Source organism: Gadus chalcogrammus, unplaced genomic scaffold (genome assembly GCF_026213295.1).
Source record: "Gadus chalcogrammus isolate NIFS_2021 unplaced genomic scaffold, NIFS_Gcha_1.0 GACHA071, whole genome shotgun sequence".
Classification (NCBI taxonomy): domain Eukaryota; kingdom Metazoa; phylum Chordata; class Actinopteri; order Gadiformes; family Gadidae; genus Gadus; species Gadus chalcogrammus.
Window position 1 is genome coordinate 424,149 of NW_026613506.1, and position 26,315 is coordinate 450,463.

General features: G+C 43.6%; 1 protein-coding gene, 1 long non-coding RNA gene and 1 other non-coding gene across 3 annotated transcripts; 2 read left to right on the forward strand and 1 right to left on the reverse strand.

Annotated features, from left to right (window-relative positions):
- The first annotated feature begins 1,860 nt into the window (after window positions 1–1,860).
- Window positions 1,861–7,005, forward strand: LOC130378312 (zinc finger protein 607-like). The gene is made up of 7 exons (XM_056585105.1): window positions 1,861–1,950; window positions 2,781–2,862; window positions 3,142–3,205; window positions 3,810–4,093; window positions 4,312–4,378; window positions 4,647–5,534; window positions 6,890–7,005. Exons 2-7 carry the CDS (start codon window positions 2,824–2,826, stop codon window positions 7,003–7,005), a joined length of 1,458 nt encoding a protein of 485 aa, XP_056441080.1. The 5' UTR covers window positions 1,861–1,950; window positions 2,781–2,823.
- A 12,096-nt stretch (window positions 7,006–19,101) lies between these two features.
- On the reverse strand, window positions 19,102–19,221 carry LOC130378331 (5S ribosomal RNA). The gene has a single exon (XR_008894647.1). It is a non-coding gene; the product is annotated as a 5S ribosomal RNA (ribosomal RNA).
- Window positions 19,222–22,767: 3,546 nt separating this feature from the next.
- LOC130378330 (uncharacterized) lies at window positions 22,768–25,245 on the forward strand. The gene is made up of 2 exons (XR_008894646.1): window positions 22,768–23,038; window positions 23,164–25,245. It is a non-coding gene; the product is annotated as an uncharacterized LOC130378330 (long non-coding RNA).
- The last annotated feature ends 1,070 nt before the right edge of the window (window positions 25,246–26,315 follow it).

Here is a 26,315-nt window from a genome sequence, read left to right on the forward strand (position 1 = left end):
TATCAAACCAAATGTTATGTTATGTTACTATTTCCACCCAGAATAAAGAAAGTTGTCGGCCGTGGCTGTGTGTGTGTGTGTCTTGCCCCAGGATGAGGCTCCCCACGGTAAAGGCTCCAACACTTGGGTGTGTGTGTGTGTGTGTGTGTGTGTGTGTGTGTGTGTGTGTGTGTGTGTGTTGCCCCAGGATAAGCTGCGCTGGAGTCCGAGGTAGGAAACCCAAACGCCGCCGTGTTTGGGTGATAGAGTTTTGATCGGGTTAGATTAAATAATCTCGGATATAAATAACAATAATCGGGTTAAATAACTTCACATGGTGTGTCTGGTGTGTTTCCAGCATTCGTAGTGTTGATCAGCAGATATATAGTCCGCCAAGACGTTGAGGTTGCTTAGTAACCAGAGACTCTGTCCATGCAAGTGAACGGAGCGTTCCCTCTTCGTCATAACTATCAAACCAAACATCCTTCACATTCACCGAGCGAACATTATGAAAGTAAAATGCACATTTCTCGCTAGAAATGTTTCCATAAAAGCATTTAATGGCGTAACTATGTTACTATTTCCACACAGAATAAAGAAAAATGTCGGCCGTATGCTTCTGTCCAAGCTCACTACTCTCTGCCAGTGACGTCGGGTCAAGCTCAACGCTGATTGGGCAAGGCGGCAATCGTCAGACGCGTATCTCGCGTACTTCGCGTAAAAAGTTCAATTTTTTGAACTCTTGAAATGTACGCGATATACGCGATATACGCGCGTATAGCGCGTATTGCGCGTAAATATACGCGCCACATACGCGCTATACGCGCGTACAATGTTGCTTATACGCTTAATACGCGTAATACGCGTAATACGCGTATTAAACCAATGGTTCCCTATGGAGAAAATGGCGATTTGAGACGCGAAGTACGCGAGATACGCGTCTGGTGTGGCCGCACCTTGACCACCCTGCCGGCGAGATCAGAGAGTGTCGCAACCTGGTCGCAACCCAGGAACACTGCATACTTCCGCAATCCACCAGTGCTCAGCGGCCAAGCCTGGTATTGCAGCTGTTTAAGCTGGCTGTGGAGGGGTCCCTCAAATCATGAGACCCAGAAGTAGATATCTCCGTTCACTCCAATACAAGTGGGGAACAGGAATGTGTCTCCGCAAAAAATGTCTGGATATCAATCAAAGGCTCATAATTACCTTCATGCCATGTCCTAAAAAAAATTAAGTTTTTTCTTTTCAAAACGCCACCTCAAGCGTTTTATTAGCCGTTATCTCGCTGGGGAAGAGGGGTGTGCAGCTGAAAGGAGTCGTAGTGAAACAAATGGCATCCGAGAGGGCCTAGTTCAGTGCTCCGTTAACGTGTCCGATTTTTGGACTGGTTCATCTGCTGCTCAATAACTCTCACGGTCCTCTGCTTGCGATCATTGTGATTCATCATGTATTGATCCATTTATTCAAAAGATCCAAAGACAAAGAACAGGTGCATTACGGTATCATTTTATATTGTTGTTGGACCGGAGTGGGGGAGTGGGCACGCATGCGTTCTATATTTCTGCATCCGGTACGTCACGGACTAGGCCACGTGTCTTGGCCCCATAACGCGGAAGCAAATCGCTCCTGTATGCTACCCTGCGCCACTGAGCAGTTTTTTTAGGAATGAATGGGCGGCCAGTCCGTGGTCCATCCTTTATTATGTCCATGCTCTGGCAGCATCTTTAGACGGATGAGGAAGCCGGAACCATTACTTCATAGGCCACGCCCACTGGATACAAACCCAGCGCGGGAGTCAGATGAGGTCAGGAACATATGGCCGTCCCGTTGCTAGAACACGGCAGCGCCAAACATTTCACTGACGACTGCTTCCTCAACTTGGGCCAATACAGAGCTGGACTTGCTCAACGTCTGAAAATCAAGTCTGGATCAGTACCAACTCTCCTCGGCTCAGCTACAAACCTCGAAAAAGTAAGTTAACTAACGCCATATCATTGTGTTGCTTTACTGTATATGGTTACCTTGTTAGCATTATAATGTTGCTTTAGCATTAGCGCTACAGCTAACAGCCAAGTTATTGTCGCTAATGTCAAGTAAGGTAGATAGCATCAGTTATGTGTGTAAATACCATGGACCTATTAAAGAAAGCACTGTGGACTAACATGTCGCCCATTCATTCCTATTAATACACGCACTGTAAGTCGAGTGTGCATCTCAGCAAGCAAGGGGTATCACACGAGAATGGGCACCATTCAACAAAGGGGCTACAGGCAATGATCTCTACTGCTTGGATACCAAGGGAATGCAATGTCTGCTCACCATACAACAAACGAATACAACTGTATTTTACCGGCCACTGGACCGCAGTAGTTCTAGCGTTTTACTGATGAGGAGATTGACCTGTTAAACTCATCCTAAATACATATGGTGCGTTCGGGGCAACCCTTGTTTTCGCCCCCTTCTACCCTCTTGTACTCCCAGTTATAACTGGTTGTTTACGGGCTAAAAGTGTACCTGAAACGCACTATTATAGGCATGGTTTCCCCTTAACACCGGATTCAAATCAAAGGGTTATTAGCAGATTTCTGAAGAGCTTGAGGTCATGGTATTGAGTTGATGAGATTAACTATAAAATATGTAAACAAATCAAGGATGTAATATAATTTCATAGAACTAATTTTAAGTATTAGGCTAATGTAATTCACTAAACATGTTTATCTTATATCTTTTTGCAACTTGCACATGGACTATATACAATGTTACAAATTGAGTACCTATTTTACTTTGTTGTCTCTACGCAGCCCAGCTCATCAAGTGCTTCCATTCAGCAGCTTCTCTCAAGGGATGTTGCCTGCCAGACAGAACACCTGGAAACGCATACTTGTAGGCACACATAAGAATATGTTGGCATTTTTGCACTTAAATAGTTAATCGCGTTTTAGCCTACATTCAGATGTGAACTCATTCTTGCATGCGAGGGTCTTGAATCCAAAAAAATAAATACGCAGGCAAGACATTGAAATTGTAGGGCGTGCCAAGCCGCGAACGAACCAGCTTGGCAGTGTAAAAACGCCTAATCTGTCAGTAGTGGGGATTGACAACTATTCTGTGAAAATGAAAGAATATGTCTTGTGTTTGTTTCCTTCTTTATGTGGAAAGCAGCAGACCCCCGACACCATTTCAATCAAGGTTGAAGAGGGTATTGGTGGAGGCTTGCCCGCCGTAGGTTAGTAATACACATTGCATCTATGCAAGAAAACAACCTTGATCAACCGAGAATGTACTTGATTCTACCTGCGCTAAAAAGCCTGGTCCTCTTTGGAAAAGCATCATGACCAGCGCCCTGCTAAAACATGAGTCAAACTTGGGAGTTGCATTTCAAAGATGGAATCAGTCAAGAGCCCAGAAGGGTTTCAAGACGGATGCCATATGAGCTGGTTTACCATTCTCAAACATCACTGAATTCATAATGCATGAATGTCAGCTGATCAGCTTAGAGGGAAGGACACGTTGTTGCTTTTTAGTGTCCAAATATAATTATTGTGCTTGCCTCGCTTGTCATGTGGTGCTCAGATCACTTTGCGCTGGTGTTCGTTGAGTGTCCTTAACCTGGCCAACCACTTGAGCTTTGAGTCTAGGGAGGAGGGTGCTGGAGGTGACGGCCCTCTCCAAAACTGTGAATCTGTGTCTGCAGTACACATTTTAAACCCTCTGTGTCAATGTTGCATTCATTTAAAGAGTTTCTTTCACGTGTACAAATACACAATGCCTCCCTTTATGCAAATAATGTATCAAAACAATTGATTTTTCCTTTTTTTCTCCCTCTGCAGAAGACTGTGATGCCTTCAGAGACCGTAGCACTCAGCGCGGCGCCACCTCAGAGAGTCTGGGTGTGGTCGCCCCTGGCTCCTCCCACATGTCCAGCCACAGTGAGGAACTGAAGATTCTGAGCGTCTACGGAAAAGGGGAGGGCCCACTGGCAGAGGACGGCCATGACACCCTCTTCACCGCGTCAGAAGTGGAGGCCCTGAACTCGCTGTCTGCGGACCACAGCGCGGCCAAGAGCCTGGAGCGCGCCGAGCGGTTGGTCTGCCGTGAGGAGCTGAGTGTGCAGGTTGGAAATAATCTTCTCATTCACCCTCCAAAAGAGAGGCTTCCTTTGTTATAACTCTAAAACAAACCCATAGAAAGCACACACCTTCATGATTCAGTAGATGTTTTTACACTGCCAATTATGCCCGTCTTATTAATCTGTCGGTAGTGGGGATCGACATCTATTCTGTGAAAATGAAAGAATATGTCTTGTGTGTGTTTCCTTCTTTATGTGGAAAGCAGCAGACCCCAGACACCATTTCAATCAAGGTTGAAGAGGATATTGGTGGAGGCATGCCCGCCGTAGGTTAGTACACACATTGCATCTATGCAAGAAAACAACCTTGATCAACTGAGAATGTACTCAAATCTGCCTTCTCATTAGGAGCCTTTAACCCTTGACCATCCAAAGGGCGACATGGAAAATGCATAATCGACAAATAGAAGTTAGAAAGAATGTCCAAATATAATTCTTCCAATACACAAGTGTGTACAAAGTACATACTGTATACCTTTTGTGAAAATGATTAATTAAAAGCATCACTTTCTCTCTTTCTCTGTTTATCTCTCTGAAGAAGACAATGACATCAGAGACTGCAGCACGCAGCGCGGCGCCACCTCGGAGAGTCTGCGTGTGGACGCCCCTGGCTCCTCCCACATGTCGGGTCACAGCGGGGAGCTGCGCATCCTGAGCGTCTACGGACAAGGGGAGGGCCCTCTGGCGGTGGACGGCCATGACACCCTCTTTGCCGCATCAGAACTGGAGGCCTTGAGCTCGCTGTCTGCTGACCACAGCGTGGCCAAGAGCCTGAACTGCAGCGTACGGCTCGTCCGCCTTGAGGAGCTGACTGGGCATCAGGGCGGCCGCAAGGGCCGGCCCGGTGTCTTGTGTGGAAAGGTTGTTCCCAACAATGCCAATATGATTGTCCACATGAGGACTCACTCTGGGGAGAAGCCCTACAAGTGTGACCAATGCACGAAGCGGTTCAGTCTGAAAGGCACCCTGAATAGACACATGATGAATCACTCTGGAAAAATCACCAGGAAATCTGCAGCTGCACATAGACACTATCTACTCTGTCCAGTTTGTTTGAGGACCCAAGAGTCTCTATCCTGTCACCTGCGCAGAGTCTGCATGAAGGATAAGACACCACCACAGATCCTAGAGGTGGTTGAAAAGGCCAAGAAAGATGTGTGTGACCTCCTGAAGAATGGACGGGCTTTTAGTTATGCAGTCCTGAAGCAAATCGTCTCATCACCAAATCCATTCGAAGGATTGATTGAGGAGCTGAAATACCATCACTTGTTTGTGACGGGAGTCCCTCCTCCTCTGCCCATTGGTAATCCAAGGTTGGTCACCGAAACCCTTTCTGAATGCCCTGGGAGGCACCCGGAGAAACAGAGCCATCTGATGTGGAATCTTGCGGCAGCAATGAGCTTTTTCAATGTAGACAAGAGAAAACGTATACCAAAGACAAAATGGTGAAAGCGAAGGATTTAGGCATTTTGAAAAAGCATTCAGCAGATCATCCATTGCTCAAGCGCTTTGCCGACTACCTAAAGAATGATTACGAAAATGCAAAGTACCAACAGGAGGTTGACACTGTTTCCCGGTACCTGTATTTTGCTGATCCTACGGAACCATCTTTGAAGTTTGTCAATGACAGAGAGAAGCTCAGAGACTTCCTGGGTCAACAGGCTAAGGCAGGGTATAAGGCACAAACATCAGGAAATTACATCAAGTGCTTGAAAAGGTTCTTGGAGTTCCACTTGACAAGGACCGACTTGAGACAGGATGACGGGGAGCTCTACAAGCAGTGCACATTATATTTGAGTTTTTTAACTTCTTCACAGAGTGTCCTCTCTAAGCAAGCGAGCAAAGAAATTGTGCAAAAGAGTCATGCCTTGTCGTTTGACAAAAGTCAACCCACACCTCGTGAATGCTTGGCTGTTCTTGATAAAGGTGAAGGTGACTTAGTGAAATCATGAATCAACTTGATGACAGTTCTTCTTCCTCCCTGAGTAGGACTGAGTGCATATTTGTGCTATACTATCTTGAGGCAATTGTCATACTAAGACACTGCCAACAGCCATGTGTGGTGCAGAGCATGAAGGTGAGTGTTACTGCTCTATTGTGCTCTATTGATACATTTACCCTGACATTTTAGCCTTACATTTCCTAATCAATGGTATATCCTCTTTTTGTTACAGGTCAAGGAATGGCTTGAACGGAAACACGCAGATGATGATTCAATCGTTTTTGTAAAGGACCACAAGACGGCTGCACATTTTGTGGTCTCAATTGTCCTGTCCAAGAAGGAGGAGGCGTGGTTTGAAAAATATTACACCAAAGTGCGGCCACAGCTCCTTGCTGGCGAAAGGAAACGTAAGCGAGATGAGCAGGATGAGAAGGATGGAGATGATTTTTTCTTTGTGTCCTCCCGCGGTAAGCCAATTTACAATGCAGCTGGTGATCTGATAAAGCTCCAGCAAAAGTGCAACGTCCCCCAGGTGAGCAGCCAGGTTGTACGGAGGGTATTTGAGACAGCAGCTAACCGCCTCGATGACCCTCAGAAGAAAGCAGTTTCTGACTACCTGGGCCATTCTGGCACAACAGCTGACAGACATTACAGGATGAAATCTCTTGAATCCATTGTGATAGCTGCTGGTCTGCTGAAGAAATTACAGAGGCAGAAGAAGTCAAGGTAAGCATTTCATATTTGTCAACATAATGCCAACATAGTCAAGCACACCACATTCTATATGTAGACACACACATGGTTTTCTTATAATCTCATTGTGTTTTATTTTTATGTAGTGCTGGGCCTTCCGGAGAAGGGACCCGTCAAGAGGCTCTTGGAGAAGGGACCAGCCCTCAGTCAGTGGAGTCTTCCAGCCATGGTGACCATTGTGCTCTCCCTCAGCCTTCTTTGAGACAGCTAGTGATCGATTTAGAGAGGATTCCTGAGGGAAATGACAAAGTCAAATTCCACGAGGCATTCAAGTCCCTCTTGGAAAACCACCCTGTGACACTGAGTGGTCAAATCCCAAAAGTGAGAATCCGCAGGGACACCTCGGAGGCCAATCAGCGGAAGCTTTACACACACTGGGCGCAAAAGCAATTAGAAATGCGTGTTAAAACACACCCGTGGTAAGTATTTGACTTCACATATTTAACATTACTTTCAAGAAAAACTGATTGCATGAAATGACATTTTAAATTATTGTGTTCATAGCTAACAACACTTTTGTTACTTATTTTGACAGAACAATTCAATCGGAGGAGGCCAACGAAAGAGCGTGTCGACACATGGGTCAAAAAGCAGGGATGGAAGTGCAAGGCTGCCAACATCAGCACTGAGGTTGTGGAGAACTGGGCACCATCTGGATCTGAGGACCGCATCATGGACAACAAACGGATCCAGACATTGGTGAAAACACAAGACTGGAAAGGACTACACATCACACAGTTTGAAGAGAAGGGCGATGGGATCATTACAACCCGCACTTTAAGAAAGGCCAGGTTGTATGTGATTATCATGGGCCTGTTGTTAGTGGAAAGGAGGGCGAGAACGTACACAAAAACACAACTGGAAAGGAGACTGGATATATCTTCTTTTTCCGGAACAGTAAAGGACAGCCAATGTGCATTGATGCCCACTCAGACAGGTGTCATTGCCACCCTGACAAGAGAACATTTGGCAGGCTGGTGAATCATTCCAAAAAGAACTCGAACATCAAGCCCCTGCACTGTGTGGTGGACAAGCATGGAGAAATGAAGGATGTGATCCTTTTCATTGCAACCAAGGACTTGCCAGTGGGTGAGGAAGTTCTGTTTGACTATTGAGTCAACAAAAAATCTTTTAACAATGAGGGGTCGGACCTTGACTGGCTCTAGCAGGGCATCAGCCTTCAGAGACACATATGACATGTCCCTGGTTGGTGAAATGTTTCATCTGTGTGTTTGTTTGTGCTGATGGCTCTTTAAAGGATATGGATGAGGACTCCAAAATCGTACCATGACCCGTTTGGTGAGATGTTTCATATGTTTTTTAGTGGATCAATTCTTGGCATGTATGGATAAACTTTCTGATTATGATGCGTGGCCTTTGACCTTTGGGGGGTGGTGGGGCGGCGGGTGACTCCTAAAGCTTACAGGGCATCTGCCTTCAGAGACACATATGACATGTCCCTGTTTGGTGAAATGTTTCATCTGTGTGTTTGTTTGTGCTGATGGCTCTTTAAAGGATGGGGATGAGGACTCCAAAAGCGTGAAATGACCCATTTTGGGGAAATGTTTCATATGTGTTTTTTAGTGCTGATTTTTGTTTTTGTTGTGTAGCTGTTTTGCAACTTTTTCTAGCTTGTGTAACTTAAATTGAGGTTCTGTGGTGATTTACATGGTTTTAAGTTGTACAATTGTGATAAATGTGTTTTTTATTATTTAAACGAAACCACACAACTATATACAAAAACAAACATAAAAAAAAAATTCAATCATCCCCCTCATCATCTCCCAAATATCCCTCCTCGTCCCTCTCCTCAGCCGGGGGTAGTTGAGGGGGAGCAGGCTGCGTCCCCAGCTGGGGAGCCAGCTGGGGACGCAGCTGGCTCCCCAGCTGCGTCCCCAGCTGGGGAGCCAGCTGGGGACGCAGCTGGGGACGCAGCTGGGGACGCAGCTGGGGACGCAGCTGGGGACGCAGCTGGGGAGCGGGGGCCTCCTCCTCCCCAGATAAAGAAAATAAATCCTCCTCCTTTAAAAAAAACATTGTATGCATTGTATTGTACATATGTATATAATGTATTTAGAAATAAGTTTACATTGAGACTTGTAACATAAAATGTGGCAATAGGGTGTAACTTACAGTTCTGGACAGGATGATGGTGGAGTCCTCCGACATCCCCCCCCCCCCCCCCGTCGTGTAGCCACTTGTTTTCGGCCATCTGAAAAAAATAGTGGTTAAGTTTTGTATAATTAGTCATGAATGGCCGAGTTAATAAAAGGAAAAGGCCACACACACACACACCCTGGAGAGCTCCGGTCAGTCCGATTTTGATGCCCTTTTCCCGGATTACCCCGAGGCTCCTCACACACCCTCTGGAGGTATTAAAATCAGTTTTGGGCACCGTGGAGACCCTGCAAAGCGCTGCTTTGGTAAAGTGCTATCACTTCGCTGCTATCACTGATATGCTGCTATCACTTCTGTGTATTATATTATTATTATTAATGTCTACTTTATCTTTTTCTATATGTTAAATGTGTATGTCTATGAGTATGTCAGAAAACCTGGCGGTGGTGACAAAAAACTACCAACATGATCTGCATGAGTGTTTCAAATTAGCTAACTTCTTTCCACTTTGTTGCTAGCTACTTCAGACCTCTAATTAGAAAGCAAACATTTATGGTATAATCTAATATTCTAATATTTGTATACAAAAGTGACAGTGTTGACATGTTATGGTAGTGACAGCAGCAGTGTCTAAAAATATGAAGTGGAGAAAAAAAGCGAACTTACATGAGCTTGAGCAATTTGAAATAATGTAAATAGAGCAGAAGGTTTGAAAAGAGGGTCTTCAGGAATATAGTTTACTTTGTAGGTGTACAATTGTAATGCTTATGGTAAATATCTGTCCCTGCACAGATAGCAAAACTTGATTGAATCAACGTTGAGATATGGTCAGGCTGAAGGTTGTGATCAATATGATGTCAGACATTGAAATATACATTGAAAGTGCTCGCTATGATCAACATTGAAATAACGTTGAATTTCCAATCAATTCTGACAATGAATCAACCTTGATTCAATTATGATATGATCAACATTGAAACAATGTAGAATTGAACAACATTGATTCAACTATATATATGCATTGCATTATACATTGAAACAATGTTATTATTAAAGGGCCATTTCAACACTTTTCAACCTTGCTTTGTATGTTTACAATATGCCTCATTATAAACCTCATTAGATTGGCTATTTCCATTCTTTTAAGAAACCAAGGTTTAGAACAGCTGCTTTATTGAATGCTCTATGAACAAAAAAACTACAACAACAAAACAGACCATTATTCAAAAAGTTATTTAATAAATATTCAAAAGCAATTATAAACAAACATCTTAAGGAATTATGAACATTAACCCTATAATTAGAACATTACAGTAACATTTGTCCTTAATAGTCCTTAATCTTTGCCTTTTCTTGGTACCCCGCCACTCCTCTCCGGTGCGTAACGCAGCCACTTCTGCAGGGCACCCCTGTACTGCAATTCTGTCAAACTTGCGGTCAAATTGAAACAAAAAGAAAAAAAGAATATTCATATAGTAAAACAATGGCACAGTTTATGTCTACTCTGTGTCTCAGAGAAGGGCACTGAAATGCTTGAAATTATGTCACTGGTAGGCCGGAAACGCAGAGCGAGTAGACAGAAGTGGTATATTTAGGTATTGAGTGATTTATTTATTTTTAATTATGGCAGAATTGGCCCTCCATATTTATCAGGCTCCCTCCATGATGAGGAAAATGCATCCATTCTTATTGACTTCAGAAGAAGTTTAAAATACTTATGAATTAAATAAATATTAAATATTAATAAATTTAACATCCATCATCAAAATGCCAAAATCCGTAGTATTTTGATTTGCAGACTCACCAAACATGCAAGTCCTGCATTAACGTGTCCTTGAAGGCCCTCTTCGGTCCCTTTCCCGCCCAGTTGAAGATGCATGCTACACGGTTTGCCATGGTAGCGGATAGCATTCGCCGGATCATATTTTCGGCATTGGTCCCTCCGACTAATGCCAAGCGGGTAATCTTAACAGATTAGAGAGAAAATGGTTAGTTTGCTAAAGTGTACAATGTGCCATGTCAAATGGACAGCGAGAGAAGCGTCGTAGCGGTCTCCTTTTGCCTCCTTCAGCTGATGAAAAGGTACGCCCAGTAATATGAAGGGAGGGAAAATAGTGCCGGATGAGGTCAGACTTTTTCACGGCCAACAATTCGTGATGCAAATGTATTACTCTTTTGAATGCATATTATTTTTTGAAGCAAAACTACTTTCTGCCAGCGCAAAAACCGGGCCAGAACTCCGCTCACGGGACGCAGTGGGGGAAAAGGCACTGCTGATGCCCGACACCGCTGATGAGGATGTAATACGACCTCTTGTCCAAAAATCCAAACTATCCCTTTAATGCCTCCAAACCTACAATTCCTGACAAAATGTAAGAAAATACTTGAAAAAATGGTTCACCATATTTCGAAGGTCTAATTCCTCCTTCAGTGCAGCTTCAGCCTCATCAAACTGCTCCTCATTGGCGAGTGGCAGAACAATGGGGAAGGGCTCCTCTCTCTGTGATCCCGCTCCAGGAATACTCATGGAGGATTTGGCAATTTCAGTCTTATGAACTGAATGTCCCGTGACATTTGCTTCACCTCCATGAGTAGCTCCGTTAGCATCTTGGTGTTTTGGTTGGCAGCAATGTCTTAGAAGAAAAGCAATTGGTTTTACATTACATTTCAAGGATAGATTGACCATTTTCAATTGTTTAGAATGACACTCAGCAACTCACTGATGTTTGCACCCCTAACTGATAGTAACCATTAATTCCTTGCTTGCTCTGATGGCACAGTGTGGTAGGGGCTTGAGTTATACATTTGCATTCACATACAGACAGCAATAAGAAAATAAGGTAAATAAGTACTATCAAAGTTGTTATGAATGAGCACCATATAGCAACTAAGGATGCCGATTGATTGGCCATTGAATGGCAGCATTTGAGATTGGTTGGCATGTCTGGTGTTAAAAAATATATATATAAAAAAATGTTAGTTAACTCACCTGTATAGCCCTGGGGGTGTTGATGGTGATTGCCAGGAAAGTCTAAAAGAGGACAATCAAATTATATCCTTGCAAGATAGGGAGACACTGAAATAAACAGACTCTAGACACAATAAGAGTGACTGAGGGCATCACATAGCCATGGAGCCTATTTGTCTACTTACCATCATTACAGAGATCTGTTGACTCTAGCTCTGCCAAGAAGTTTCCACAAAAGTCTAAAATGAGGAGAACACAAACATAAACTATGATTGCTATAACTCAGACAAAGCACATTTAAAATATGTCCGACCCTGATAGTTTTTTAGTTATGTGAAGTGGTTCACTTACCATTATTAGGCTGGTCAAATGACTGAACATCCTCAGAATAGTTTCCTCCAGAGGCTAAAAGAAGGGAACACAAGAAAGGAATAGAGCTGTAACTTTTCAACACATATCACATGACTGATATGTTTGCATGTATTGCCAGAGGAACTAAATTAAAGCTCATATGCCATTGTAATAAGCAATGACATACCACTGCTTGCATCTGGGGTTGGTAGAGAGGGGTACTGGTTGGATACTGGCAGCACTGTATTAACAAATAAGTTGAATTATACATGGCAAAAGTAGTTGTAGTATCATAACTGACAGTGTCACCACTGTACCTGGAAAGTGAATAGCAGGTGGCTTGGCAAATTTTCTCTTAACACTGCTGGTTTCTGGCTCCTCATCTGACTTCGCATACACAGTATTTGTTCTTGAAAAATATAAATCAAACATACCCAGCAATTGAAAGAATTTTAAATATAATTACATTAAATGAGCAAGTCTTGAGAAAGACTGTTCTCGGGTCAGGAGCCCATCGCCCGTTCTGTGAAATTAGGCGGATTGACATACAAGTACACATAGACATAACACAGGACAGATATCCAATCAAACACTCAAAGCTGAGTGCCAAGCAGTTTCAAGTCTTTGTTATGACTCGTCCGGAGATCGAACCCTGACCTTATAATCTCTGGGTTGACACTCACCACAAGGCAGCGGCGTCTAGGTGTAGGCTAATTTACCCAGCACATTTGGTTGAGGAATTCAACTGTACCTTGTTCTTCTTTTCCGACGTACATCTGCTTCCACCTCTGATTCCAAATCTGTGGTCGGACATCCAGTAGTGACATACTTTTCTTCATGTTGCTTGGCCTTTTCAAACGAGGCTGTAAAAGAACAGGCAGAAAATACAGTGCCATTTTTAAGAAGTATGATAAACAACGTAATATAAACAGGGTTTTGCAAATGGCAATTCGATTTTAATTCAAATACATATCTGTTTAGTTTCCATCTGCCAAATGAGGTAACTAACTACCAATATATGTTATACTATACCCAAACACCCACGAGTAATGGTTCTCCTTAGATACTAGAAAGGAGAACAAAATAACATCAAGGTGGCCACTTCAATTAACCTGATTGACTAGTCCCATTTGTGACCGATATAAAAGTAATGCCATTCATTCTGTCACAAATGGGATTGACAGGCTTAGATATGGAATAATTCACATCAGACAATAGTGATGTAGTGACTACTTACCACAAGTATTTAAGAGCCGAACATTCTCATACGCGGTCCATCCTTTACGGGGCATCATGTTTTCTTTTAGGGCCTTTGAATAATTTATGTTTTTTGGGGGCCAGGACAATGTACCTTCCTTTGCATTGAACCAGCTGGAAAGAACTGTTGCAGTTCCGCCATTTGGAAAATAGAACAACGGCCCAAAGCACCACCTCTCTTTCCATTCTGTGTACAATAAATTACATTAGAATATAAATGATTAAAAAAAAAAATACTCATGAATCGTAAGAAGTCATAAACTTGCTATGCTACTGCATATGAGCTATTGGAATAGCTATGAGGCTATTTCCCTCTGACTCTGGATACAGAACACATTTACGTTTAATACAGCCAAGTTTACCAACGCCGATATCATCACACAACTCTCTAACCTTATATGTACCTATGCATGAGGACTCACAGGGATAAGTGTAATATGATTCTTGGTGTCTGAACTTTCTGTATATCACATAGACCTCATCTTCTTCTTGGACTATATTTTGCACTACTGCAATTGTATCTCCCACCTCAATACAATTATCCCTTTCTGGGACTGTAGAGCAACATTGAAATGTCGAGGAAGTGGTCCATCAGTATGGATGTTCTGTAAGACTGGTTCATCTGTTGCTAATGGACGCTCAACATGTGGCATTTCTGACAACCTTTTGACAACCTGCTGTAGAGGTTTGTGTGGCTTGCGTAAAAGATGCTTAATTTGGCCTAGATAATTCTCAAAAGGGAATCCCGAAACATTATCTAAAGGTCCAAATTGTTTGCATTCATCAACTAAATGTATAAGCTGATGAACAGTGAACACAATCTCATCCCTACCATACAGCTGTCCAAAGTGTTTCACAAAGGAAATCATCAATCTATGTGCAAATTCAACCATTTGGTCAGAAAGTCCCGGTGACAAATACAAATACATGGCCACAGAAAAGAACATAAAATTGTCATAAAACTCACTGGGAAGGCAACCCTTCAGAACTACAGGACCCCAGTATAACATAAAGGATCGGAGCTCAGTAGCTTTCAACGATCAAGCTCATTCAAACCTCTTGGCTTACGATTGAATTCAACAGGGGTGTGGGAATGTAACACCAGCAGTTTGCTTGATATACTGTTAACAGTTTGTGAAGGAAGCCTAGTGGCTAGCTTGCTCTTTGACCACATATTCAACAGTTTTCTCATCAACCCAAGACAACAGAGATGCATATAATCTATTGGGAATGAAGAAAACCATCTTTACAATCCCCGTTAAAGGACTGAGTGTCTGTTTCAAGTGATGTTCCTCATCAATCATATCATAATAACTCGAGTCAGTCCTCAGTAGGGATGGGAATCGAGAACCGGTTCTTGTTCAGAACCGGTTCCGAGTCCAACCGATTCCTTGGAATCGTTAGCAAGCTGCTTAACGATTCCGCTTATCGGTTCCGGTCGCGGCAAATGCGTCGTGACGTCACACACACGCTGCTTTGATTTGGTTCAGAAGCAAACATGTCGCCGCCGAGGAAGAATCGCATTGTGCGTTCACACCAAACGCGACGGGGCGACAAGATCCCATACAAAGTGAACGTAGAGACGCGTATAAGGGCGAGTTTTTCGCGGGAGAAAACCGATGACAAGTTTTTGTCGTGATGACAGCCAATCAGCGTTCACAGCGTGATAACTGAGTGACATGTGTAACGTAACAGCCAATCCGCGTTCAGCCGTCAACTCAGTGCAGTGCAGGTCCGGGTGAACCGCGGAATGGAGGAGAAAGTGATTGTTGCAGTTTGCGACTCCCGGAGCTCTAATATATAATAGTATATAATATACTATATTATAATTGTATATATATTATATAATATCACGGCCAACAGCTCTGTCGCCTCCGGATGGCCGTTAGCGTGGGGAGCCCTCATAGGGATTGGGCTTCTCGGGGTTTGTTTACCGGCATTGCTATGGTTTCCGGTCTTGTGTGTTCCAACGGTTTATAATGCCGCGTTTCCACTGCAGGGTGCGGAACGGATCGGATCGCAAAGGTGCGGTAGGGAGGGGGCGGTATAGCCCAGCTCAGTTCCGAGGTCGCGTTTCCACTGCCGACAGTACCCTTGGTGGTAGGCCGGATGTAGATCGCCGCGGCAGCTACGTAAACATCGTAAACAACGTCTTCCTCCCCAAGAATGCAGACGAACGTCTCCACCTCCTTGTTCGCCCAAGCAAGCTTTTTACGCGACATGTTAATTGTAAAGAATAATACCTCGAGGCTACTGTTTGTTTGTTTTTATCCCTGCGTCACCCGGAAGTGACGATTCTGTCGACCAATCAACGGAGGGGGGGTGTAGCTAGAATTTCACGGGACCCTTTCAGGCGTCTGGTCTCGTTTTGGGTACCGCAACGGAGGAGTCCCGAGAATGGGGCCGGAACGGGTACGGCAAAGTCCGGGTCACGCCCACTTTTGGCGGTGGAAACGCGACCTGACCCGCACCTTTGCGATCCGATCCGTTCCGCACCCTGCAGTGGAAACGCGCCATTAGGTAGGCCCATCTAATAAATCTCTGTCTAATCAATGCTTCATTTTGTTTATGTCAGTTTAATTTTGTTACAAGTTGAATGCAAATGAGCACTTAGAATTCCAATGGGCACAAGCTCTTACTTGGCTGTTTTCAGTCTGTGTTTTTAGTTGTATGGCACATAATGATGGCATTTGGGCTTAAAAGCGAAACATATATTTTTTCGTCTAGACCAATTGATTTGAAAATGTACAATTTCCTAATACTAGAAGCACTTCTGATCAGATATTAAAGAGATGTAATGCAAACAAACACATTTATACTTATTTTCTCACCCAATGAGAATCGATAAGAGAATCGATAAAGAATCGGATCGATAAGCAGAATCGGAATCGGAATCGTGAAATTCTTATCAATTTCCCATCCCTAGTCCTCAGCCTGACATCTGTTTCAGGATACGTCATTTTGTTCTTCCACACACCCTCTTGATCACACTTGTCGTATCCTGAATACCTATTATGTGACTTAACATTCTTAACATAGGTTCTGGCGGGAGCATCACACACAAATGAGGAAACCTCTACATTCAATAGCTTACCCTTATGAATAATGCCATTAGCCAGTACATTTTTAAGGTCCCTAACAAATTGCTTCAGATACTCAACAAAACACTTTGGCTTGCTTAAACCACAAAATATGCCGACAATAAATGGGGACTTAGTGTAATCACATTTCAGGATTGCAAGTATAGGCCAGAATTGAAGTCTTGAACTCTTAAAGAGGGGGAGACCATCTATGTTGAACTGTAAAGTAAGAGTTGTGAGGTTCACTGGTAAACTCAGACATTTCAATCGTGAAAGTATTCCTTGCACCAATCCAAAATGAAAGTACTCGCCACCTTGCATTTGAGTGGTTGCAACATGAGATTGTGTTCCAAGCAGAGTTCTTCCATTTTTAGGAAGCCTAGGGTGAAATAGCTTTAAGATGGACAGCAGAGCAGACAAAGCAACCAGGACTGATGGAGTAGGATGTTGCCCAATATCTTAGGCTCCTTATAAGCAGATCCTGACTAGGTTGATGCTCATCACTGTCAGAGTGAGAATCAGATTCATCTCCATCACTTCCAGCTACACTACCATCTGTATGATCATTTTCCATTTGTACATAATCTGATTCAACTTCATCATTGCCATCTACACTACCATCTATATGCTCATTTTCCATAGGTACATGGGAAGCTAGTGTTGTATCGAGTTGGCAAACTTGAGAGATTGTGAAGGGTGGTTCCCTATTCACACACGGTGCACTTTCATTTCACTTTTACTGTATATTTGCTTGCAGTGAATCCTACAAGTCCAAGTGGGGACCTCTTGTAAGTTACTGCAACCCAGAAAAGAGGGAAACAAAGAAAAATAAATAACAATGCATAGACTAACAATACAAATATATATAAGACAAATAATTGTGTTATTCAGGCTATTAAAAAATATTTCAAAATATCTGAGAGCCGGAAGCATAAGGAGATAGTCATGATGTTGTCGCCATATATATAAATATTAACTAGATGCCTCGTCCACGCTGCTGGCCAATGGAGTCGAACGTCACCACTGGCGGCCATCTTCCCAGAGTAAGCTGCTCACCCATAACATTGTGTTGGTAGTGGTAGGCCTACATGTACTTTTTAAATAACCACAACTTGCTCAATTTTCCACAGATTTTCAACCGGTTTGGTTCATTATAAACATCAGAGATGTAGTTATGACTCTGCATACTTTTGATAGAATCATGAAAAACAGAATAATGTTCTAAAATATGTACAATATCATAACCACGTTAATAACGTTTGTAATAAACCAAACCGTTTGTAAATCAGTTGAAAATTTAGCAAGTTATTGTTATTTAAAAAGTAAATGTACCACTACCAACACAATGTTATGAGTGAGCAGCTGACTGTGGTAAGATGACCGGCTATGGTAACGTTCTAGACGCCACAGTATTAGGCATCTAGTTAATATATATATCTATGGTTGTCGCCGTCGGAAAACGAGAAACGGCGATTTATTAAAAAAGGTGGCGAAGAAGATAGAGGAAGCCGGTGTCGTGTCAATATAAGAAGTGTGTCATCATCACGATGCATTCAGTACACACTACGCTCTCGTATGTGTGTGCGTGAGAATGGCAGCGTGTGTTGACTTCAGCGAGTGAGCGGACAAGCAAGGAGAGCGAGCGATTGCGCATGTCAGTTTAGTGAACGAACGAGTCGGTTGTGTGTACTGTTAAGTCACTGGAACTACGAATAAAGTACCCAGCCCGTCAATAATCGTGTCCGATTCATTCCGACCTATAAGCAGACCCACTGCCTGTCAAAGTTAAGGGTGTTACCCCGAGAGAACATCAGCCCTGGAGGGAACGTCTCTCCTGTGCCCCTGACTATTCAGCTATTAAAAACGCCAGTAATACTTTTATATACACAGATAAATAAAATACGTTTTGATTGCGAAGCTTGCTAGCATGCCACACAGACTCATATGATGGTATCTGAACGGATAATATATTACATTAGGACTTACCAGTTAACTATTATTAGCGAGCATGCTAGCGATTGATAATGCTATCAAGCTACAACCTCCGGACTTCGGTTTACATGGCACGGCAATAATACACCAAGTTAACATTTAGTCATTCGATGACAGGTGAATATATATATATATAAGGCAGACTGTGGGAGTCACCGGTGTCTGTGTGACTTCAGGACCATGGAGAGCACCACTGCAGCCTGCACTTGAACAGGCTGAATTGTGCTGAGTGCTGCGGGCAGCAGGGGCCCACTAGGAGGCAGAGCCAAAATGCTTGCAGCACCTGATATTCCAGGCGGTTCTCACATCCAAGTACTAACCAGGCCCGACACTGCTTAGCTTCCGAGATCGGACAAGATTGGGCGTGCTTTTTTTTTTCTTTTGGTGACACCCGCCACTACTTACAGCAACCTGGGCTTCTGAGGAGGTCTCCCATTCAAGTACTAACCAGGCCCGACCCTGCTTAGCTTCCGAGATCTGACGAGATCGGGCGTGTTTTTTTTTTTTTTTTTTTTTTGGTGACACCCGTCACTACTTACAGCAACCTGGGCTTCTGAGGAGGTCTCCCATCCAAGTACTATCCAGGCCCGACCCAGCTTAGCTTCCGAGATCAGACGAGATCGGGCATGCTCAGGGTGGTATGGCCGTAAGCAATTGCTACCTGTGAAGTCAGCCTCATGAAGCTCAGGTGTGGGCAGTGCTGGGGGTTAGGGCAGTGCTGGGGTTAGGGTTAGGGTGAGGGTTAGTGCCTGGGCAGTGCTGGGAGCTCTGTGTGTGTGTCTGTGGGTTAGGGTTAGGGTGAGGGTTAGTGCTGGGCAGTGCTGGGAGCTCTGTGTGTGTCTGTGGGCTAGGGTTAGGGTTAGTGTTAGTGTTAGTGCTGGGCAGTGCTGGGAGCTCTGTGTGTGTCTGTGGGACCCTCAGTGACCTTTAATAGCAGGCAGGCTTCTGGGGCCTAAAGGGAGAGAAGTGTGAGCCATTGGGGCTTGCTGTGACTTAATACAATACACAGGGCAGTGCTGGGAGCTCTGTGTATGTCTGTGGGACCCTCAGTGACCTCCAATAGCAGGCAGGCTTCTGGGGCCTAAAGGGGGACGAGTGTGAGCCATTGGGCCTTGCTGTGACTTAATACAATACACAGGGCAGTGCTGGGAGCTCTGTGTGTGTCTGTGTGACCCCTCAGTGACCTTTAACAGAGAGCAGGCTTATGAGGCCTACCTGGGAGGTGTCTGTGCCTCTGGGCCTGTCAGTGACTTAATACAATACACAGGGCAGTGTTTGGTGCTCTGGTGATGTCTGTGTGACCCTCAGTGACCTTTAATAGACAGCAGGCTTATGAGGCCTACCTGGGAGGTGTCTGTGCCTCGGTCTGTACTGGAGGCCGTGGAGAGTGGGGGCCCTCTGGGCGCCAGGCCAGCCCGGGCATGTGTGCCCTGGGCTGGAAATAAATACATTTTATTTATTTCTTCACTACCACAGAGACCACTGTTCAACCAAGCAAGGAGGTGGACGCCGCTGATGACTTTACATTCAGTACATTGTCAGACTTGGACATGGCCGATTTGGGTGTTGCTCCATTGTCTGCATCAGCACTTCCAACCTCACCTGCACCTCAAACATATTCCATCATATTCGACAACCTGGACTTTTACGTTCAGACGCATCATCAGTCCACCAGCCAGACCAACAAGTCAATTCACTGGGATCCAACCACATGTGTGTCATCAACAGAATCAACTCACTACACCTTGACAAGTTGAAACCGACAAATTCTTTGATTGACTATGATCTCGGGAATTCACTTCCTGGACCAGACACACAAGCCAGTATGCGTCGGGAATTCGTTGTTTTGGGGAGCCGAATCCTGACAGCTTATTGGAATCATTCAAGACCCTCTCCAGTGTGGTTGTTCAACATATCCCCCACCAGTTCTCTGAAGAAATGGCCCAGCCATCCACTCATGTAAGTTTCATGTCCTTTTAAATATCAAATGAAACAAATACATTTGTAAATTCACAGTGCAAGTTGCAGATGTAATGCACTTATTCATGCTTTAAGTGTTTCACACACTGACACATAATTGTAATATTACACTTTTGTAGTATCCACTTGGACTTCTATCAAGGACGAAACACAAACTGCCGACCTGGTGGATGTGCTCCAGCACCTTCAAAGGAGTAAATATCATGCAAGATCAATCATTACTTTGTGTACCCTGGGACAGTTTCCCATACATGAATTAGACCATTGGCTGAAAGCGCTAGGGGGAAATCAAGTCTGAGATAGTCTAAACCCATGTAAGAGAAATGGACCGATTGTGTTTAAATTGATATTCTAACTGTAAGTCCTCTCTAGGTATGTGCCAAGATGTCCTGATGGGCTTGAAAAGATTTTGATCGGGGGTGACAGACTGACAGAGGCCAATTCCCGGAATATCCAGTTGGCGTTTGCTGATGGGGAGACGGAGAGGAGGACCGCCTGGAAGGCCTCTGTGTCAAATATGAAGGACTGGCACGCAATTCGAAAACTCTTTGAGGTCGGTATTGTAATCATTAACTACATGCACCCTGATACACAATTTATATTTACAAAAAGCACATAATGTTGATTTTTTTTATGATTACAATACACTGCCTTCCAAGGCATAGAGAAGTAATGATGTTTTCTAAGTGGTTCAAACATGATGTTTTTTTGATATGCATACAGATATATCATCAGATCTTCTTTAGTGAGAATCTGCCAAAGACCATGGCACACTCAACGCCAACATGAATCTCTTGAGGTATCAATCACTAAACATCAGAACCATGGCTGCATCCGAATACTCATACTTGGATACTATATAGTATGCATTTGTAGTATGCGAAAAATATAGCGCGTCCGAATACTTAGTATGCATTCTGTAGTACGGAAGACGTTTCCGAATGCGTACTACCGCCAAAGTGAACCACGGACCACACTACGCTATCCCACAATGCAACAGGAGTCTAGTAATGAACGAAGAAAAGATGGCTGACTCGTCACCACCAGAAAGACGTGTAGAAAGCGGCGAAAAAAAAAAAAAGAGACATTAAAAAGAGTAAAATAGTAAAGTAAGTAATTAAGTAAAAGAGACATTTTACATTTAAAAGCAACGATGACAAGACGGAAAACAGGTAACGTATCAAGGTAATTTTGCCGGCATCTGAGGGGAGATACATCATCTCCAAACTTCCGGTGGAGTTTCGGCGATGTTCGGAAGGGTTCGGAGGCGTTCTACGCATAGCTGTAGACCGTACTACACAGTCAAGTGTAGTATTGTCAAGTAGTAGACACTGGACAGAAATAGTATGTACTAAGTATTCGGATGCAGCCCATGTGTTTTCAGATTAATGTCAGATTGACATTCATTACTGTGTATGTATCTTATTGTATAATTCTTTTCTCTCTACATTTCTTCCCCTAAAGAGTATCTTCGCCAACCATGAAGTTGGCGTGGACTTATGAACTGTGTGCATGTTACCAAGGAAAGCACAGCCACCATGAATTCGGCTGCTTTCCATTGGGATTTAAGGGAAAAGTGGGTCATTGGTACCAGTGTTGGGAGTAACGCGTTACAAAAGTAACGCGTTACTCCCAACAAAAAAGGTAATATTTACTTGGCTAACCCTAACCCGACTAACCCAGAAATACGTTTTAAACCCGAAATTAACTTGGTGTTTTATACAAATTCGCCAACACTGCGAGATTCACAGAGGAGAAAAAAATCCAGTCCAGGGAGGCTGGTTGTAGTCTTTTAGCTTGGTTCTCCATATCAACAGTAGGGCTAGAACAGAGCGAAAAGACTACAACCTGGTTTGTAGTAGAAAAGGGGGCTCAATGTGTTTTTTTTTTTTCCATCTTCCCTAGTAGGCTCTAGCTCTATTGATTTATATGAATACCTAAAGTTACAATATTTCTATTATGAAATGTATTGCACCATGAGCCATAACTGCGACCATTATATTGTACTTTGTTAGCCTTAAGCCTAGCTCAGTCATTATGCCATACCACATCACCTCCTGCTGTGCAATGAGCTGCATTGAACACAGGAAGATCTATTGAGAACAACAAATCATATTTCCTGTTATTTTGGTAAAAGTAGTGTAATGCCGTACAATTCAAAGACAGTAATATTGCAATGTAATAATATACTTTGAAATGACAGTAACAAGTAATAAATAATGCATTACTCTTTTGAAGTAACTTGCCCAACACTGATTGGTACTACTAACAAACACACACCATCATGAATTTATGAACTATGAATATAATCTCACAAGCAGATGTTTTATGCAGCCATTTAAATAACTGCTATGTGATTTACAGGTGCAGCAATGCGAAGAAAGGCCCACATGCTGCGTACAACGCTTACAAACAGTTTGTGCAGATTGACACGACAGCACTTTTCCTTGTGGCAGCAATGGAACATTTTCATTTGGATGATGTCACAGGTCTGTATCTGCTACATTGTGTTGAAAGGATTAAAATCAAGGAATCAAACATTACCTTTTCTTGGCATAAGGTACAATGTATGAATACAATTTTTATAGATATATTTATTTTTGTTTTCTCACAGCTACTCCAGACGGCTTAGTACCAGACCACATCCAGCAAGGCTCTGCAGAACAGAAGAGGACCTGGCTCCATGACTCTGTGGCAGAGGTCGTTGACAAGTTTTTAATGTCTACAGACATTGCTGACCTGACAGCTGGCGTTACTGAAGCGGCAACAGCCCAACGCACTGAGAAGGAGAAGCTCCCTTGTCGTGAGCCAGGTTGCAAGAAAGTTTTCATTTATCGAAAAGCCAGAGAGACCCACGAAGAGAAAGTCCACAGTTTTGTGGTGGCATCTATGCCAGTTGTTGAGCCGGCTTCCTCTGGTCTGATTGACCACAAAAAACAGCATACTGAGGCCAGGCTTAGCTTTGGATTTCTGCTATTCGATATGTTGGATGCAGTGAAAGAGGGAGATGGGGAGCGCTTGATAAGGCTGTACAAGGTGGCACTACTGATTTACAAGGCTTACGGGCACACTAATTATGCCTACAGCACTTTCCTCTTGACTGTACAAATCAATGCAACAATGTCCCCTTAGGGTTAAACATGATGTAACCTGGAACCGATTCTGGAATAGTAGCGGCGGGAAAGGGAAAAATGTTCCTCTTGATCTGCACCTCGAGCACCTCAACAACTTCCTGAAATCTTTTTTGAGGAATAAAGGCACCAACCTGGCAGAGAAAACAGCTGACAGGGTCAGCAGGTCTGTTGGTTTATTAAAAACCCTGATGGATACAACAGACGGAGAGCTGCAGCTATCCCGGCCCAGTGGCATCCACCATGCAGATCTAAAAAACAACATTTTAATGGTGCTTCAGGTATTAAGGAACACTGAGGTTTTCAACCAGCAACCGGGAAGACACTTCTCTGCATTCCCTAAATTTAACACAAACATTCTGTCCAAGCTAAACTATAATGACGTGTGGCGATGGATGCGTTGCAGGCTGAAAGACTGGAGGACTGTTGTTCTTTAATCAATTACCTACCTGGTCTGTAATGGTCCTAGCCTTGTCCTGCCAGACTATTTCATTTGAAGCTTTTATAGAAGGCCTATTTGTATGAATGTGTAAATAGTTCATATTGTTATGCAAGTACTTTTTGGTTGAATTAGTAAAAAAAAAAACACTTTTTCATAGTACGTCTCGTTTCTATTATAACTTAATTAGGGTCTTACAAGTATGTGTTTTGTACACTTTTATTTAGTTTTGTAGAATTGCACAAATACCAACCAAACACATACAAAACAATATACAACTGACACCAATCATGTTCCTGCACAAGTACACAAAGGGGTTTGAAGTGTTCTGTACATCACAAGCATCACAGAATTCACTGTTCAGACTCAGAGCTACTGACATGGCTCGTGAGTGTATCTTCAACATCATCATCAACATTGTCGAAGTAGTTACTGAAATAGAGATCTGGGTCAGTTAAATACCTCTCTGAATCATATTGCAGATCCCCATCAATATCCCCAAAAACATCACTGATGATAATTAAAATCTCCTTTGCATGGTCCAATCTAAACACAGGAAGGTTAGCACTAATGTATGCCAGGTCAAATATGTATTGACAGTGGGTCAATACTGCATCCACCAGTTGCTGACTGAATCCAGTGCAGGCTGCATGTGAGGTGTACAGTGGATTGGATGAATTGATCAAACTATCTCTGTAGTCATTCAGCAAATCTGCAATTAAAGACTTGTCATTTGCATCCACATGCCTAGATCTCTGATGAGTTGGTTCAGCTTCAATCTGTTCATAATTGGGCATGGGTTCTGTACATGTGCCAGATGAACAAGCGCAAACAGTCTGACAGTATGTACAACAGAGATGGCCTGGCTCTACATGGCTGGGTTCTGCTTCAAAATGTGCATGGAGAGATTTCCTGAAACATGTGGTTTTTCCAACAGCAAGCAGTTTCTTTACCTCTTCATCCACCTTGAAGTACTGCCCGGTGTTGTAGAGGATGGCATGTGATGGCTGACCATGCCTTCCAGCCCTGCCCGCCTGTTGTAAAATGGCCTCTAGGTCACCTGGAGCCCCGTACATTACCACGTGTGAAACATTAGCAAAATGCAACCCCATCCCCAAAGCTGTTGTTGAAACAACTATCCGGCAATTCCCTTCCCCCCTCAGAGAAGCCAACACTCTCTGCTTGTTTTGGGGGAGGGTTTTGCTGTGGAACATGCCAATCAGTAGGTTCTCACTTCTACAGTCCGGATCACAGCCCACCCAGGCATGTCTCTCTCTCCCACTGATTTAAGGCTTTGGCAGTAAATTAATATCGGTAGCATTGCTGAGCCCTCGTCTTTGGCATGTTGCACTATCCAGTCTAGGCAGTTCATGTGATGAGTGGGCACCTTGCACAAGCCAAGACGGATGTTTGTCTTGTTGGGACTAGCGATGATTTGAACAGCATTGTCCATATGGAGTAGTCTGATGACTCTGCTTCTTGACTTGATGTCAGCGGAGGCAGTCAGTGCCAAAACAGGTGTACCTGGGAGAGTAGAAATATGACAAGATAAACACATGCCCCATTTTATAACATACCCAACAAGTTGTCAAGTGTTTGTTTAATATTGTTACGGCCTCCACATAACTGAATAAGATACCCAGTGGCTCGAATTGGAGACCCCAACATAAAGGAAGGACACCATGAAATAAGATGTTTTAACGGGTTTTATTAACCAAATGAAACCATAGCTGAAATGCAGTATGAATACTTTAACAAATAAAGAAGACTGCAAACCAAAGGGGACCTGGGGATGCCGGACAAACTCAGCAAAATGGAGGGGGGACCAGGCCACCCCCTATAGGGACGTCGAGGCTGTCCCCCCTCCCTGCCTGACCAAACCAAATCATAAATTAAGAACTAAACGGAAAAGTAGGACCGCCGGCCATCCCCAGGCCTTGATCAAAGATTACAGAAAGAAAAGGCTATTTAACAACTCGCACTGTGGGACAAAGGTGTTGCCGGGTCTGTTCTCCTCAAGCAACTGACTTGCTGGCTTTATGCAGCAGGCTGGTAATTGGGCGTGGGGATCTCAAATTTGCTGCAGGTGTGTCAGCCTGATGGGAAAGCAAAGACATGGGGGTTTAGGCACAGCACAGTGATTGAATGAGTTATGGCCACACGCAACACCCCCACCCTATGATGGCGAATACCGGG

Bases quoted from the DNA above. Each gene is read 5' to 3' on its own strand.
- LOC130378312 (XM_056585105.1), top strand. From the start codon at position 2,824: ATGTTGCCTGCCAGACAGAACACCTGGAAACGCATACTT. The intron at 3,206-3,809 runs GTTAGTAATACA...CTCCCTCTGCAG, and splicing joins TGGAGGCTTGCCCGCCGTAG to AAGACTGTGATGCCTTCAGA. The intron at 5,535-6,889 runs GTATACCAAAGA...ATTTTTATGTAG, and splicing joins CAATGTAGACAAGAGAAAAC to TGCTGGGCCTTCCGGAGAAG.